General features: G+C 45.3%; 1 protein-coding gene across 27 annotated transcripts in view; it reads left to right on the forward strand.

Annotated features, from left to right (window-relative positions):
- NRXN3 (neurexin 3) overlaps window positions 1-17,468 on the forward strand; it is a 1,373,290-nt gene that overhangs the window by 507,446 nt on the left and 848,376 nt on the right. For all 27 annotated transcript variants that reach the window (XR_012639977.1, XR_012639978.1, XM_074956036.1 and 24 more), the window contains one exon: window positions 8,219-8,422. Coding sequence is in view for 25 of the 27 variants with exons in the window: in XM_074956036.1 (XP_074812137.1) it covers window positions 8,219-8,422 (204 nt within the window). In the remaining 2 variants the exon portion in view is untranslated. The remainder of the gene's footprint in view (window positions 1-8,218; window positions 8,423-17,468) is intronic.

Raw genomic sequence — 17,468 nt, forward strand, 5'->3', positions numbered from 1 at the left:
TATTTCTGCAGGTCAAATTAGGTCCTCAGTGACTTCTCTGAAGTCCCATTGCCTTCCACTGGTTAGCACAGATGTATCTGATGATGATGGACAGGAAGGAATAGTCCCTAGCTCACTGTCTCAGCTGTGCTGGCTCTGAAGAGCTAGCAGAAGTAAAAGCAGTCAGAATGTATTTTTGTCACACAAGTCAACAGATGTAACCCAAGGGCCGGGTCTGTTGAGTAAGATACCATTTTTATTTAGGTTTCAGAGTAGCAGCCGTGCTAGTCTGTATCCGCAAAAAGAAAAGGAGTACTTGTGGCACCTTAGAGACTAACAAATTTATTTGAGCATAAGCTTTTGTGAGCTACAGCTACAGCTCACTTCATCGGCTGCATTTACATAAATACACCCAAAGTCTCTCCCCCTCTCAGCTAGCTGTCAGGGAAGCATTTATTCAGATCCTGCTTACATAGATATAGCATTATACACTGAAACTTGTAGTGGTCACTGGTCACACCTCTGAGTTAAAGGCGAGGGTGGGCACATGTCGTTTGGTAAAGATTAATGGGATGTATTTATGCCATTGGCCACTCTTCAAACTCATACGTTTTAACTGGGGGACTTTGTCAAATGGCCATTCTGTACTCATGTGATGTTTACAGAGCTAACACTAACCCTAGCGAATGTTGGATGACTGTGTCATAAGCACATCCTGAGGATCCCTATGGGACTCTAGCACTCAATCCAAGCGCAAGTCTGCTGAGTTATTTTAATTTTTAATGAAAGGTGGTCTGGTGAATGAGCCTGGATTGATAGCCCTGAAAGCCCCCCCCCCCCCCAGAATAGGAATGGCATGGGCAGTTGCAGGGTAAACTTCTCCTCTTGCACATATCTCATTTCTAGTTTGCTTCAGCCCTGGCCTGGAGTAGAGGGAGGGGTGTTTTGTATGCTGAGAGGTGATTTCCTACTTTTGTTGGCCCACCCCCTGCACCCGTTATCAATTCTTAATGCTTTAAATATTAGAGGTGAGCTACAGCCACCACACTTGAATCAGAGTTTGGGACTGAAGTTAGACCCCTTCCGCAACCCCTATCTTCCAGATCCATTTGCCTTTAGGTTCTGGTTCAGCCTATGATACAGAAATCCTCATCATGAAATTCAGGTGTGGTGTTAGGCCTAGTTTTTTGTACTGTCTCCAGCAATTCTGGGAGCTGTTCTGGTCCCTCTCTAATACATATAATAATTAAAAAAATAATTAAAATCTCGACTTCTTTGTTTTACCTGTAGTGCTAGGGGTGCAGGCAATCTATAGAACAGGGAGTGGAGGAGCTGAATTATGCAGGCAGACCCTCTGCAGGAAAGGGGCTTCTCTCTGGATCTCTGCTCTTCCTAGCATTACTGTTGCTTCTCCGCTTTTTCTTTGAGCTCTGGAAGAAGACAAAGTAGTAGCTTATAACAGGTGCAAAATGGCTTCTGCATATCTAATAAATAGCACTGTGAATAGGGAGGGAACAGATTTGCAGCTCTTGTTAGATACACTCCAAATGCTTAATTTGTGCCAGGGCTGAGCCCAAGCGCCTCTGGGCTTGCTGCATCAGTTATGAATGTAAAAAAATTGCTTGAGCCCTGGCACCTCTTTCATTACAAATTAAGTACTGTGCACCCCCCCCCAACCCAACTCCCCACAGGCACTAGTGCAAACAACTGTTTTATGCAGGGCACATCTGAGCTGAAGGCCTCAAAAGGCCATTTCATGCTTGACTGCACTTTCTAATACAATCCACAGTGAGGCGGGTGGGGGAGAGAGTGAGTGTGTGTGTGTGTGTGTGTGTGTGTGTGTACACACATAGCCTGTGAATATATGTATCATATACAGTACATTTGGTTCCAGCTTGCAGCTGCAGGTGGCAAATTAGGGATGCAGAAGTGAAGGGGAAAGTGATTGACTGGATTTTGATAAGCGAAGCCCAGCTCCCCAATCTGAAAAAGGTGCTTCCATTTTCCTCTGTGTCCCCTAGCCAAGAGCAGATGTATTTCTCTGGGTGATGTATGTCACTAATGGCTGGCACGCAGAGGGTGTATGGCTGTGCAGGTGGGGGCAGGTGTCATGTGGACTGGTGTATGAGAGTGGGTGGGAAGTGCAGATGAGGAGAATGGTTAGTTATTTGTATGTTACTTGGATGTTACTTGGTGATCCCATTATTGCTTTGATGTGGAGAGAATTTAATGGTGCTAACAAAAGTCAGAGATTCTGGTGTATTAGTCTCTCCATGCCATACCAGTAGTATGATCTGCTAGTGAACCCACAAACAAGTACTGATTCCCCACCATGCCTCCCAACCATCCACATGCCCACTCTTCACCATATCTGCTCCACCCACATACTTTTGTATCTACTGCACTTACTCCACCCCATTCACACACCCATTTCTACATTACAGCTGTCTCCCCACCACAAATCCAGCCATGTGCCATCTCCTGCAACTAGGCACATGTGCACATACACCTTCTTCCTCTCACACATACATCCACTGTCTCCTATAGCCACATACCTGCTCGCCTTCCACACCTACCCTCTCACCCACTTCCCCAACTTGGAGAGAAACTGATGTTAGCTCTAGTTCCTGCCAACAGCAGGGTCTGGATTCTGTTAACAAAAAAAGAATAGTTCCATTATAAGAGTGACTTCGTAGATTGAACTTGAAAGAGACAGCAAGGGAGTGAGGGAAAGATAAATTGAGAGCATCTTCAGGGCAGTGGAACAGAATTCTTAAACAATGAAAGGGCTGCAATAGCCACTACAAATCCCACCCATTTCTAATTGGAATACAAGAGAGCATACTATTAGGGAAATATAGCTGTTTGTCCAGGGCTTTGAGCAGCTCTTGGATAGCTGTGGGCAGAAAGGAGTGCATATTGCTTCTTCCCAAAAATGGTGTGGCCTGCATATTTTGGAGCTGGATAGGCAATAAGGACTGGCTCTTTCAGGCTTATCACGCCTGTATCTAAAAATTCAGCTCATGTAAGGACCCAGAAGTTCTGCTGGGAACTACCAGGGAAGGGGATGAAATTAAAAGAGAGAACATAGTCTCTGAATATCATGGAAGAACTGCTTCAGTGAGATCCCATAAGCTTGTGGAATAGGTTTCAGAGTAACAGCCGTGTTAGTCTGTATTCTAAGGTGCCACAAGTACTCCTTTTCTTCTTGTGGAATAGTTGCCTCAAAGTGGTGGAAGTCCCATTGTTAGGGGGCTTATTCCTTCACCCACTTACTTCCCTGGTTCTTCTCGCATGAACAGAGAGCAACAATACCCGAAGTCCAAAGGTGCAAACAATTCGATGTTTATTGGGGTGAACTTCCAGCAAGCATGATTCCAGTTTCCTTCCTTAGTATCCTCCTTCCCAGCTCTGACACCACAGAGCCTTACACCTGTGTCCCTGTTCCCATTTCTCCCTTTAACCAAACAGGATTCCAGTTTCCTTACTCCCATTCCCTGTTCCCATTTCCCCCTTTAGCAAAACATGGTTCCAATTTCCTTACCCCCATTCCCTGTTCCCATCTCCCCCACAAACACCCACCCACGCCCTCCCACCAAGGCCCCCTCACTTCCTCATTGACTACAGATTATATAGTAAAACCTCAGTTCTGCTTAGCTATACCTTAACCAATCATTTTCCTGAAATTTAACTAACCAATCCTAACATATTGTAACATGATTATGTAACCAATTATATCCCACCACCTTAATTAATTTACACCTAGCAAAATTAATTATACAGCAGACAGGAACAATCACAGAACCAGACAGAGATTATACAGACAAACAATAGCAAAGTGGGAACTATAATGACAAAACAATACAGAAGTGAGGATTTCACATCCCAGTGTTGATAAGTGAGTTCTTGCCAGACAGGATGCTGTTTCCTTTTACATTTTCTAGGCACTTCCCTTTCTCTGGAGGTGATAGGCATTATCAGGACAGGATTGTATTCAGGACAGGATTGTATTCCTAACAGCCCAATAGCACCTTATTTCAATGTGACTAGTTTGGAATGTGAGGATGTGACCGTTCGCTTCCTAGCTTATGGCTGCCTCTGCTGCTTAGCCAAAGGCCTTAGCCTAAGCACAGGGCCTCAGACTGTCACAGTAAGAGAAGGCCCTTACACCAGCAGACAGTGATTTTGATTCTTTCTTTTATACTTCTAGAACTAGCCAAGTGATAAGAATACCCCTAAATTCTTAAAGTACAGGCCTTTACAGACAGGCCTGAATATCTATATCCTAACACCCATCACTGGGGACAACAAAAACTAAGTTGAACAAAAAAAATGTGTATTAGAGAGCAATCGTGTCTTGATCCCAGTGAGGAGGACTGGGTAGGCCCTATGCAATGCTTTTCAGGATTACTCAAAATGTCTAGGGTGAATCACTGCCACCTGCGTACAGTCAGAGGGAGCCCACTATGGGAAACTTCCTCATCCACTGGTTGCTGTCCACACAGACACTTGCTCCACAGACTTCTCTCTTTCCCTCTGCAGGATAGCAGTTTACACACCCCACTTGTTACATTTGAATGCCCAGTTCCCTATCTTCAGGACACCCGCAGTATACACTGATCCACTGGCTCAGTGGAAACAGTGCCACAGTTCACTGGTTTCACCTCTGTTCAGCACTCTCCTTAGCACATGGCACTGAGGCAAGATTGTAGTAAAACCAAATTGAAGTTTATTTAAAAGAGCTTGAGATAAAGATTCAAAAATAAAAGCAAGTATAAGGGTTTGGAAACATAAGGTCACAGATAAAGGAAAAGCATAAAGGCAATATATAGCCTCTACTTATTAACAAGTTCCTTTCCTGTCTGATAAGGTGTTTCTCACTCAATGGTTTGTTTTTACAGCACTTGCCCAGTTCTGAAAACTGGGATCTATCTTTCATGAGACACCCCTGCTGTCAGAATCCCTCCTCTGTAATGGATGTCTCCTTGTCCACTTTCTCCATCCCTTAGACAGTTAGAGATTATTGTCCTTTGACCCAGCGGGCCCCTAGTGAGAGACTTTTATTTGGGTTCTTTTGTCTTTGTAAATGCTGAAACCAACGTCTGGCCCAGACTGTACATGCAAACTAGCACAGCGCACAGATGTCCATTTCCTCATGTTGCTTAGGTCAGCTCTCAGACATTCCTCCCACCCACCCCCCCCAGGAATAGGTTTTGCTCCCAACTGATTTGGAACATTATATCCTACATGTTACATAACTCTAAAATTGTTTCCCATAGAAACATTTTGCAGAACCCATGACAATTAGCTAGTTCTTAGCTTTTGGCAGAGACCACACATGACCCCTTTTGGTGAAAGAGTAAGATGGCTGGACACAGAGGTAATACTCATGCCCAGGCCTGCCTGTGTCACACCATAGGAAGTCTTTTCAAACTCTGAATTCTCTTACATGATTCTATGATTAATATCCCACATGTAGTGATTGCTATAACTCAGTGTTATCTCCAAGGGAAAGGGGACACTAATTCATGTATTGTGTTTATGGAATTTATAAAATTTACTAATCCAGGGACCCCTTATGTATATTCAGAGACCGAAACAATAATTATAAATCTGTACAGGTTGCCAGAGTTTTAGCATGAGACTTCAATTCCACCCCTTTAGAGATGTACATCAATCTCCTCAGGCAAAAAAACTTGTGGAAATAGAGAATATTAAGTACTTATTTTTATAGCTCCTTTCCTCCCCTCACACCTCTATTTTCTGTAACGTCCTTGAAGAAGATGGAAAAATGTAATTTCTTTCCTGACTCTGATTTTCCTTTTCCGTTTTCCTGGTATTCTTCCTACCTCTATCCCAGGGGTCTCAAACACGCGGCCCGCATGCAGCCCCGGGGTTATTTTCCACGGCCCGCCAGCTCCCCGCGGCCTCCCAGCCTTTACCTAGAGCGGCTCTGGCCGGCCCGGCGCGCACCAGGAAGGCACAGGGGTCTGTGTGTTGCCCTGGCTGCTCCTCCAGGTACCTCCCCTGAAGCTTCCATTGGCCACGGTTCCCCGTTCCCAGCAATGGGAGCTGCGGGGGGCGGTGCCTGGAGGCACGGCCAGGGCAACACAGACCCCTGTGCGCGCCCCCGACAAGGTTCCAGCCGCTTTCTGGAGCAGCGCAGGGGCAGGGCAGGCAGGCGGGGAGCCTGCCCTGCCCCCGGTGCGTGCTGGGCCGGAGCCCGCCCAACAACCCCTTGCTGCACCCCAACCCCCTGCCCTGAGCCCCTTGCTGCACCCTGACTCCCTGCCCTGAGCCCCCTGCAGCCCTCCTGCACCCCCTGGGGCAGGGAGGGGGTGGAGTTGGGGTGGGGATTTCGGGGAAGGGGTTGGAATGGGGGCAGGGAAGGGGTGGGAAGAGGTGGGGAAGGGGCGGGGCCTCATGGAAGGGGTGGAGTGCGGTCAGTGGGGGGGGGGGTTCGTGATGTGGCCCTCAGGCCAATGTAGTAGTCCTCATGTGGCCCTCGTGGTCATTTAAGTTTGAGACCCCTGCTCTATCCTATGCCATTTCCTGTGTTTCTAGTGATACTTAAACCTGACATGGGTCTTGGTTTGTTTCTTTCCTTGTTTTGCATCACAGCACCATTGATCATATCAGCATGTCTCCAGGAACGTTAGCCAACTTGTACCAGTAAGGGAAAAAATAATAGAGGAAGAGAAGTCAGAGATAGAAAAGACTTATTCGGAAACCTGCACCGTGCCAGTACATATTTGTCCCCTCCAATATCCCCTCCATTAAAACAAATGAGTTTTACACACATCCCAAGGAGAGAACAGACTCATAAGCTCATAGGATCACATGCAAAATAGAGTCAGAGAAGACCTGATAGTCCATCCCTGGCTAATATTTCCTGTAGTCTATTCTGCAGGGCTTTACCCAACCTAGTTTTTAGTATCCCCAAGCAATCGGAGTTCAACCACTTTTCTTGGAAGACTGTTCCACACACTAACTTACCCTAAGGTAAATTTTTCCTGCTATCTAGCCTCAATTTTTCCTTTGCTCAGCTTCACCCTTTTCTAGTTATACTTCCTTGATCTATTCTAAACAATGCCTCTCCCTCTCAGGATTTTTGTAGGTCCTAGATGAAAGATAACACGCGTGGGTTTTTTTCTTAATTTCTAACAATGGATTTTTTTAAAAAAAGTGAGGCTTGACATATTTTCTGTGTGTTTCTTGCCCTTGTAAAATTCCTGGTACCCATTTTTGGGCCACAAACATCCCTCTGGATGATAGTCAGCTAGACCTTTAGGCTGACTGGCAGCTCACTGAACAGCTGTGTTGATTGTGACAATTGGGCTATTTCAGAATGTTTTGTCCTCTGGGTAATGGAGCTTCTGCAAGGTTGAAGGAGCCATTGCCCGTCATCCCTGATTGAGAAAGGGCTTGTGCCAGCCTGAGTACAATTTGTGAATGTATGTGATTGCTGAAGTGATACCCTCTCAGGCTCTATCGTTTTTCTAAATGCTGGGCCTGTCCTGTGTGTGGGCAGGATATCTTCAAGCAGGCTGATGACCAGCTGTTCATTTTAAAGACATAAAGGAAGGCCGTATGAAAATTACTGGGCAAAGCTTATATTTAAGAAATATCACTATATGGGTTTAAAAATTGTACAGTTGTATCACAGTCTGTGATTCCTTGCAAAATTGTTGCTTGGAAAATAGTCTCTATCTGACCAAATGCCTTACCAAATAAGTGGAATTCCTTAAAATATTTGATCTGTGATCTCCAAAGTAAAACCACATGCTGCAGGAAGGGGTTTTGGTGAATCAATAGGGACGGTCTAAACTAGTGACCCTGGACAGTGCTAGGGCAAGCTGGGCTGCCAGAGAAGAAGCTGTCTTTTAGAAGATAATAAAATTAAGGTCCTCGCAACAAGTGTTCATTAAAGATCTCATGGCCCTTTTCACAAGAGGAGGTGCTATCCTGGGAGTCCTGGGAAATTCTAGTGTGGACAACAGTATTCTGCTTCCTTACATTGTAATTTTAACTGGATACAATATCTTCTGCTTCCTGCTCTAACCTTTTGTGTAATATTGCTGGGTGATGCCACTGTTGGGTGAGGCCACTGCGTTTATACCCCAGAAGTGGCTGCATTTCAGTGGTGGGTGAAGTGATTGCTATATAAACAGTGTGTAAGTGACCATAGAAGCATTACGTAGCTCTCGTGGTTAATCATTGTTTCTTTTCTTCTCTGCAGAGGCTTCCATCCTGAGTTACGATGGCAGCATGTACATGAAGATCATCATGCCCATGGTCATGCACACAGAGGCAGAAGATGTGTCTTTCCGCTTCATGTCCCAGCGTGCCTATGGGCTCTTAATGGCCACCACTTCACGGGATTCTGCCGACACCCTTCGCCTGGAGCTAGATGGAGGGCGTGTCAAACTCATGGTCAATTTAGGTATCCTACAGAGACTCCCCCTTCCACTTTTAGTTTGGGCTTGTGATTAGTGTTTTCTTTTTCATTTTTCTTTTTTTCTGTTGGTTTGATCGGATATGATTGATTTCTAAAGTAGCTGCTGAGACCCTTTTAATGATGTTATCTGTGGAGAGAGAAATTCTCTCTGACAGTTTCTGCATGGACATTTGATGTCAACTCTTGGTCATGGATAGTGGTGGTTTTTAAGTCTTTATGTTTTTAAGTTTCCTTTCTTGGTCTGGAACTGGTTAGCTTTGTGTAAAACATGCTACTTGGTCCATCTTTTGATCAATCATATACTCATTAATTCAGCCTCTTTTCCACCACTCAAAACAGTCAGAGCAAGTCATGGGAGGGAAGCCAAACAGACATGGAGGGAAGGGGTAGGTGCTGTGAATCTCAGGCTCTCAAGAGACTAGCCTTGGTTTAATGGTTTGAATGCTGAACCTTCTCAGGACCCAAACCCTTATAAAAAATACTGTCGTGTTCTGAAGTAATGGCCCCCCATGCTCAAGTAACTCTAATGTAGGTTGTAGCCTTTAAGACTCTTACTATTGAATGGCTTAGTATGGGTTTTTTTTAAACTCAAAGGCATCAATAATAACCACTTTGGGTGCTCCCCCTATCTTTATGTTCTGTGTAAGGTGGGTCAATTTACCAGTCCAAAAATTGGTCAACTGATCAGTCAAATTATGTCAAAATGATCAAATATTTTAAAGCACTCATAAATATTAGAACCATGAGAACAATAACAAAAAAGAGTAAGACTTTATGATTTTGATAGTGTACGCCTTAGATACTTATTCCTAATTACAAAAAATTACTTAACTGAGTTATTTTAACTCTGAAAAATGTGAAACACAATTACATGAAGTTTTCTAAAAATGCAAGAATAGCAACCTGATGCAATCAAAAAGGTAGGCTGCCACCTGCATCAGGACATTCTTGCTGCAATATTTGACCATAGTCAAATAGGCGTTCAAAGTTGACCAAACAACGGACATTGTTTGAGTCAGTTGACCAGTTTGCCAAGCCTACTTCTGTCTCCTCAAAGTTATTCATTCCCAGACAGAACCTGAGTGGGAACAAATTTGATAATAAAAATTATGGTTGTGGGGGAGTTTCCTTCATAACAAACACAGACTCTCTTATTAACCTGAGCTGAGTAACTGGGGTCTGTAGATCAACAAAATGATCCACTCTAATTATTTAGGGATATTTGGTTGAGGATGTGTCCAGCCCCCCTCATTCTCTCACCATTGTAGGCCAGCAGTGTGGATGGTCCCCTGATTTTTGACTTCCCATGTCTGAAAATTTTGAAGAGACAAAGTGCCTGTGTGAGGGGGTGGGGGGAAGAAGGGATAAGAGAGATTGGGTAGGTTTGGTTGTTTGTTTGGTATTTTTGGAGTTGAACATAAACACAAAGTCAAATACTCTTCTCACTTATACTGCTGCTATCTGCTTGACTACATGTGGTTGCATCAGTACAACTGAGAGGAGAATCTGAGCTAGAACTGCAGAGCCGTGATACTTATTGGAAATGGTAAGCCTCCCCTAATATTTAGGGTATCTAACAGGAACTAAGTGTATGCTCCATGATGAGCTTGGGCTAGCTTTTGAAATTCCAAGCCCCATTGTGACATCTCCCACATACTATGAGCTATCAATAGGAAACTCACTCCTGAGTCCTGGCTGGGCCATAATGTGAAGAAGAGACATGGCAATGACTTCGCACAGTGCAGTGACAGTGTCGCACATCGGATTATATATTGATGTGATTCGGTCATTGAATCATGTCACAGCTAGACATAGGTGGTATTATCTAGATCATGCCGCACCAGACCCAAATGAGCTGTAACTTGAATGATGCTTCTAGGGACTGCTCCACCTTGGTCCTCATGTGGACTTTCAGCTGTTGGAGGTCAACAAGGAACAGTGTAACATGTTGCCCTGCAGTGATGCCTCTAGGGCTGACCCAGGAGGGGGCATTAACTGGTTTCCAAAAGAACTGCTTCTAGCCTCCTTTGGCTCTGGAAGGGAAAGTCAGCCCTTTCTTTTACTGTTGGGTTTGGAGGGTGAAAAGGGGATGATGTGTTAGAACAAGCCCTATCTTTAAAAATGAGAAATGAAAATAGTCGCCATCCCATGAGGATCTGGAAGCTTTAAGTGTTCCCTTAGATGGAAAAATACTGCATTGTTACATAGCTTCCGTTGCCTGGAATTTACATGCTGTACTCAGCTGAACTGGAGTAGTGTAAAGCATCATTGAGTGTCCAGCCAGCATGGCAGCAGAGGCAGTACTAAATTGCACTGGTCCATGGGGAAATAGATCATCTCCAGCCGCCACAATGACTTCTCAAGTGGCATCCATCTCTGCCTGTGTCAGTTCTAAGTGAAGTGGAGAATTCCTTATGCCTACCATGTCCCCTTTGGGGATCAGTTCCAAAAAATTATTGTTCTGTAGTCCAACATATAAAGAGAATCTTTCAAACAACTCCAGCATGTGTGTGGATTAGTGTGTTTGCAGCTGCTTGTTTTTCCCATCCAACGTTATTTGTCCTAATAATCTAGCACCCTGAGAATTTGTCCCTTCTCGCGGTCCCTTTTCTGAAACTCTTTCTGATAATTAGAGAGTGAAAAAGTTTGTCTTTCTGAGAATCAAAGTGCTGTGAGGCCAAATCTCATATTTTAAGGGGGAGAGCGTGTTATGTTGTTAGAGCAGGGGTTAGGAATCTGGGACACCTGGGTTCTATTCTGAATTTTGCCACGGTCTCACTGTAATCCTGAGCAAGTCCCTTTACCTTCCAGTGCTTCACTTTATCCCTCTGCTAAAGGTGCTAAAGCTACTTTACCTCATAGGGAAGAAGTGAGGCTTCAATAGTGGATGCTTGCAAAGCACTTGGAGATCCTCTCACACAAGACACTTCAGCATGTAAAGTGTTGTCCTTACTGAGCTCTGCCCCCTTTTTCTGCTGAGCAGGGTGCCACCTGATAGGTATTGAGACACCCTCAACTTCCATGGAAGTCAGTGAGGGAAGAGGGCACTCCGGTACTGACAAGGCAGGAAACATTTTCTGCCCATTTAACCTCCCCTTCCTCACTTTAAAGGGTTCTACTTTATATCATAGTGGCTTTCCCTTTGGCGAGGAGAGCAGAAAACGTTTTCTTCCAATGCCTGCCAATAGTGCTTGTTTCATCAGCTGTGGTAAATTGTTACAGACCTTCTGGGGACCATTAGACCACCTGGGCCAGATGCTAAACATCTGGCTTTTAATGCCCTACCACCTAAAGAATATGACTGAAAATGCTTTCTGAGCATTTTACCAGAGTTTTGACCAAGAACTTCATATTACAATATACACTACCTACTGTCCTTGGCTAAGGGACTGGTACATGGGGAAACCCTGGTGAACCAAAACTCTGTTACTGAAGGTCAGTTATGCTGGAGACACAATGACTGAATCATTATCTTTGCTGAGCTCCCAAGCTTCGCAGACATGGAGCTTTGGCCCTGAAAAGCTGTGAAGGTCTGTACTCCAAAAAAATGACCAATGCTGCAGCTGGGGAGAGCCTGTGCAGCTCTGCTCCCCCAGTGATTTGAGCCACAGAACCATAATTTCCATGATTTGGAATGCTGAACCAAGTTATCCCTAGGTGTCTGACCCCCCCCCCCCCCCGAGTTGCAAAGGTTTCCCACAAGACCTTAAATCAGGACTTCTCTGTTTTCCAAAGGGCTTAGATTATGTTGTTGTTGAAGGAAGAGACCAAATCTCAGACCTCGAGGAGTGGGGGGAAGCTTTGCAGTGCCAAGAAGCCCAGCCATCAACTTTTAGTTGTTTAGTTGGAGTTCTTGTCAACTATTTGAGGAGACAGGTTACATCCAAGTGAAATCCAAGACCTTCTGACTCAACAATGCCAAAATGCGCTTTTCAGGGACAGACAGCCGCCAACTCCAAATAAGGGGGAGCTCAGATCTGACCAGTCACACGTCCAAATCCACAAATGGGCTAGTAAGCGCCAGATCTGTATCAGCACAGACTGTTTTGAGTGGTGTATTATCTAGTTGTGCTTTTTTTCTAATTTATTTAAAGCTATTACTAAGAACTGTCCTTTTTTTCTCATTCAATTCCATTTGGGTTCTGTTATAGGTTGAGTATTTTTCTGTGCTGTTATTTTTCCCCCTGTGTATTTGAGTTGTAAAGCTTCTCACACCCCATCAGCCATGGTAAATCAAAAGATGGTATTCAACCCTTCAAAGGCCTGAAGCCTGCGGCCCGCACAGCAAACAGCCCTGAGAACAGAGTGTACAGAGCAGCCTGCAGGGGCTGGCATATCCCCCTCACCACTGCAGCATTCATTGCTTAAAAACTAAACCAGGAATGCTTACTCCAATGCAGACTTGGGTGGGAGGGGGAAGGAAAGAGCCTTGACTATTAATTCTGTTCATTTAAAGGGGATGAGGAGCTGTTTCAGACCATCCCAGCCAGGGACCTGAGGCAGTGTGTTCTTTGTGTTAGCACATTTCACAACATATTGAATGTTTGCTGTGTGAAGGTTAGAACCCAAATGTGGTGGATCTCACAACTGAGTTGAGAAAGGGGAGGGGGAGAGAGAGAGAGAAATACAGTGAGGGGTGCCCTGGAATAGCCCTTGCTACTTCAAAGACATGCTGAGTGTGAGACAAATGGCATACCAGCTGGGAACAGCAACTTTCTTCCTCTGCCCTCCTCTTGGTTGGCTTGTGCTGCCCTTGAGCTATGTTTGAGAGCATTTAGCTTCTGTCTTCTCCTCTCCCATGCACTCCCTCAAGATACTGGTGACCGGAATAAAGCCCCTGCTGCAGCATAGCACATATGAAGCTCCTCTGACTCATGACTTCTTTCTATCCTGAGCTGAGCTCCGGCCTTGAGGGGAGCAATGATGTCTCGGGCTTTCCAAACCAGTAATTTCTGCTTTGCCCTGAGAGGTGTTTGGCTCAGTGGCTGTGGGTCAGAGTCCTCCAGCACTGCTGAGGCCGTATGCTCCCTTCCAGAGAGAATGACTTGTCACTCATACGCGTCACTCTCTGTTACAAATGTGTGCGTATCACACACAAAACACATGCATGCACAGAACACCACAGGCACCCACTCTCGTTGACACTGCTTTACACACACAGTACACACATCTTTTCGTACATTTCATTTACACATAATTTTGCACTCAGTTTCCACATGCCCTGCAGAAAACAGACTTGTACCCTACCCAGCCAGACACAGCTGCTGCACTTTGACACTGCCCTCCCCCCCACCAGCTCCTCAGACTCTGCCACTAATGAGGCACTTTTTCATTCACACCCAACATATGCACAACACATCTTGGCTTGTTAGGTTCTTTGTTTTGTTTTACTATATCCAGCAGAAATGATCCAGAGTAAGCAGCAGTCACCAGGCCCCCATTAATTTGTCCTGTGCTTCCCCATTCCCATCCAACACTGCTGGGATCCTGTGGCCTGCACTTCCAGAGCTAGGTCTGGACCTTATTGAAGGAAGTAGCATGCCCCCCACCCCCCAATCACATGCAGATGTTCCCTTTCACTGATTCTGAAGAAAGATCCTATGCCTTAGCAATGCTCTGCAAGCTAACTATCTGTGCTGATGAGCACCCTGTCCCCTAGTGAGAGACTGAGACAGCTCACCTTTGCCCCCCCACTGCCCAGTGTGGGGAAATCACAGCCCCGGTTCTGCGCTGAAATGCCACATGCCCCCCCCCTTTTTTTATCACTGACCCTCTCACAATTCCTGTTACAGGAATTATTATGACAATAGGTAGGGACTGGGGGTAGGATGGCCCTATAATTGCTCACCCTGTCCATTCTCAGAAGAGTCCTTAGTGAGAAGTTTGCATTTCCAAATCTACTTTCCAGTCTTGCTCATGATTTCTTCGCCCCCACCCCCAGCACACTCCAGTGCCTCCCCATCCCTGACAAATGTGGGGATTCTTAGAATTTCCCTGCTCCTCAAAAGGACTGATACACACCTCACAAAGACAGACGCTGAGAAACACAGGCAGGCATAGTTTCCAGAAGATCCTGACTGTTGCACACCACCCATACATGACTGAAGAAGGGACCACCCGAAGCAGCAAATCTTTCAATGAGTGTGTAGATGGAGGACTCCAGGGTGACGGGGCAGATATACACAACAACTGTGTCCTGCAGATAAACAGGGCCACGAGAGCCCTGGTGTAATTCCAGAAACGGCAGTGGAATGACTCCAGGGATGAATTCAGCATCTACCATTTAAATAAGTTATTTCTGGCTGTCAGAGCCCTTCATTCACGCTGCTCTGTTTCCTGTCCTTGCTTCCTTTCCACAACTTCTGCACACCACACTCTGTCTATGCACACTTGTGTTTCCCTTAAATTACATACCAGTGCTACCTTTAACTTTAGCCCATTGCGCTGGAGCCATTAACCTGTGTGCAGAGGAACCCCTCTACCTGTTCCCAGGTAACATGCTCCTGAAAATCCAGTGCTAGGAGATCCTACCGACTGAGCTGTTGGTGAGGAGCTCCTGATTTACAGTAGGAATAAATGAAGGGAGGTCTCTGGACTGGGTCTTCCCTGGCTCTTCCCACTCCCCCACCCATAGACATGGCACTTTGGCTTTGCCCCCTACCCTCCAGACATCTCATTCATATACTAAACCTAACAGTTGCTAACTAGATCTACAGCTACTCTGGTCATGTTCACCTTTAAAATTCAAAGGAACAGAAAACCCCTTTTAGTCAGGAATTCAGCCAGAGTGAAATAAAGCAAATCCCATTAGTTTCAGAGTAATCAACCCAATTACAGTGTTGAGAATCCTCAGCGAGGATTACCAAAAGCCTTACTGCACCAATACGAACATGGGGAATCCCAGGAGGTTTCTTTAATTACTGCCAAACTCCTCAGCTGATCTTGCTTTGGCTACGTGGATCTGTGCCTTAATACGTACCTTCTACTCCACAACAACCTGGAAGTGCATTGGTTTCACAATGTTGCTCTGATTTAAAGAGCCATTTTCATCCTTTTGAAGCTTGGTATAATGGGGAGAAAATAGTTTTACTCACTGATGGCTTAATCCTCTCTGCTACGCTAGTCTAAGGCCAAAATTGGTGCCCTGGGGCAGGAAAATAAAGACTTGATCCTAAGTTTTTGCAGTAGCCATTAGGTGCCTCTGTTTTTTGCTGCTCAACTTGAAACAGTTTGGGCCTGATTTTGAGAGGTACTGAGCAACTGCAGTTTCAGTAGGTCACATGTCACTGGTATCATGGGGTGATAAAATCCAGTCCTGGGTGAATCTTAAACATCTCAGAGGGTCGGTTCAAATAAACAGATGGTTCATGAGACCTTCAGCAGATTCGGAATCCCTCCAATGTGAACACTTCCCCCCATGGAAGATCTCCCCTAGGGCGGCCATTGGTATTGGAGGACAGTGCCCTGGCTGGTTTTCATTTTTGGGTGGGAACTGGAGGAGGGATCAGTCAGTGTTCTCATGTTTTCAGAGGCTGGAAATCTAGCCTCCCACAAAATCCAGGTCATTTTAGCAGATCACTAAATGGCGTGGTCTCTCATTGTACATTAAAAAACCTACCAGACAAAACTAGGAGTGTATTTGTGTCTCTCCTGAAGCACTGATCCTCCACCCCCATACAGCAGCTCACTCTGAAAAAAATACTTTGGTACATGTGGAACCATTCAAAACCCCTATATAAAGAAGCAAGAATTCTCCAGGCAAATCAATCATATTTGCCACTGACTTTTTAGTTTCCCGGCTTGATTATTATTGTTCAGAACCCTGCCATATTTCTCTATACTGATCGTTTGTGACTTTGTCCCCAGTAAACCCCTGTACTGATCTAGCCATACCACTTGTTCTTGGTCTATCTCAGTCTCCCATTCAGTCACACAATCTCTCTCTCTCTCTCTCTCTCTCTCTGGTCAGAGAGGAAAAGACAGCTGGTTTCTTATATATTTTAGAGGGCTTCCCTCACCCCTCCCATAAGGGATATAGCTACCACTGTATGGTGATCGTACCAATTGCTCCAGGGCTGTTTGCTCCCACTTTTCTGTTGCGGTTGACGACACATGACAAACCTAATCGCACAAAACCAACCCCAGATTTTCTCAAGAGAAGTTCTGCTTGAGAACAGACTCTCTCTGGCATTGCTGCTTCTGATTGGTATATCCCTAATCACTTCCATCCCTTCTTTATTTATAGAAACTGATTCTTTTCCTTTACCCCCCTCCTTTTTATTTTTTAAAGTTGCAGTTTATTTCTGCTACTGAAAGAATTGTCCTTATTACACCCTTTGGAGTAAAAGCATTTCACCCTGATATGCAGCCGAATTAGCTCTCTCCCACTCTATGTTCTTTCCAGTCTCTCTCACTTTCTGTATATCTTCTGCTGCTGGGCCATATCCCCATGATACAGAGGAACAGCTGGGCAAGGCTGCGGTTACAGAGGCTCTCCTCCAGGATATGCGGTCAGGATGGCCAGAACTCAGAAACTATGATCCTTAACCTGGGATTTATGAGAGAAGGCCAGGGTGGTCAAAGACGCCTGGTACTGTGGTGATGCATTAACTCCATGCTCATGCTGGGGCGCTCACGTTGGGGCACTCCAGTGGGGGATGTTCACAACCCCAAGGATCAAACCAGGCACCCTAAATGCAAGAGCCTCCCCAGGGGCCTCATCCTGAGAAGGGCTGAGCACTTGCTGTTTCTAGTAAGTTAAGTGGAAGCAGCAGGTGCTCAGAAGGTCTCTGGTTCAGGCCATCAAACAGCACTTGTTTTCTCTGTGGAGGCTCCTCAGTTACTATTAATTAGAGCGAACAAACAGAATTCTGTATCCCTTTGTTTCTTTTTCTTTCCTCCTTTCTTCCGATGCTCCTTTTCTCCCTCCCCCCTGTGTGGAGCCCCCGACTGAAGCAGGCAGGGCTGTCAAAGATTCTGAGGTCTGCCACTTCAGTGCCTGTTTCATCTTCTGCCTGAATGCTACAGGTGT

This window comes from Natator depressus, chromosome 6 (genome assembly GCF_965152275.1).
Source record: "Natator depressus isolate rNatDep1 chromosome 6, rNatDep2.hap1, whole genome shotgun sequence".
Taxonomy (NCBI): domain Eukaryota; kingdom Metazoa; phylum Chordata; order Testudines; family Cheloniidae; genus Natator; species Natator depressus.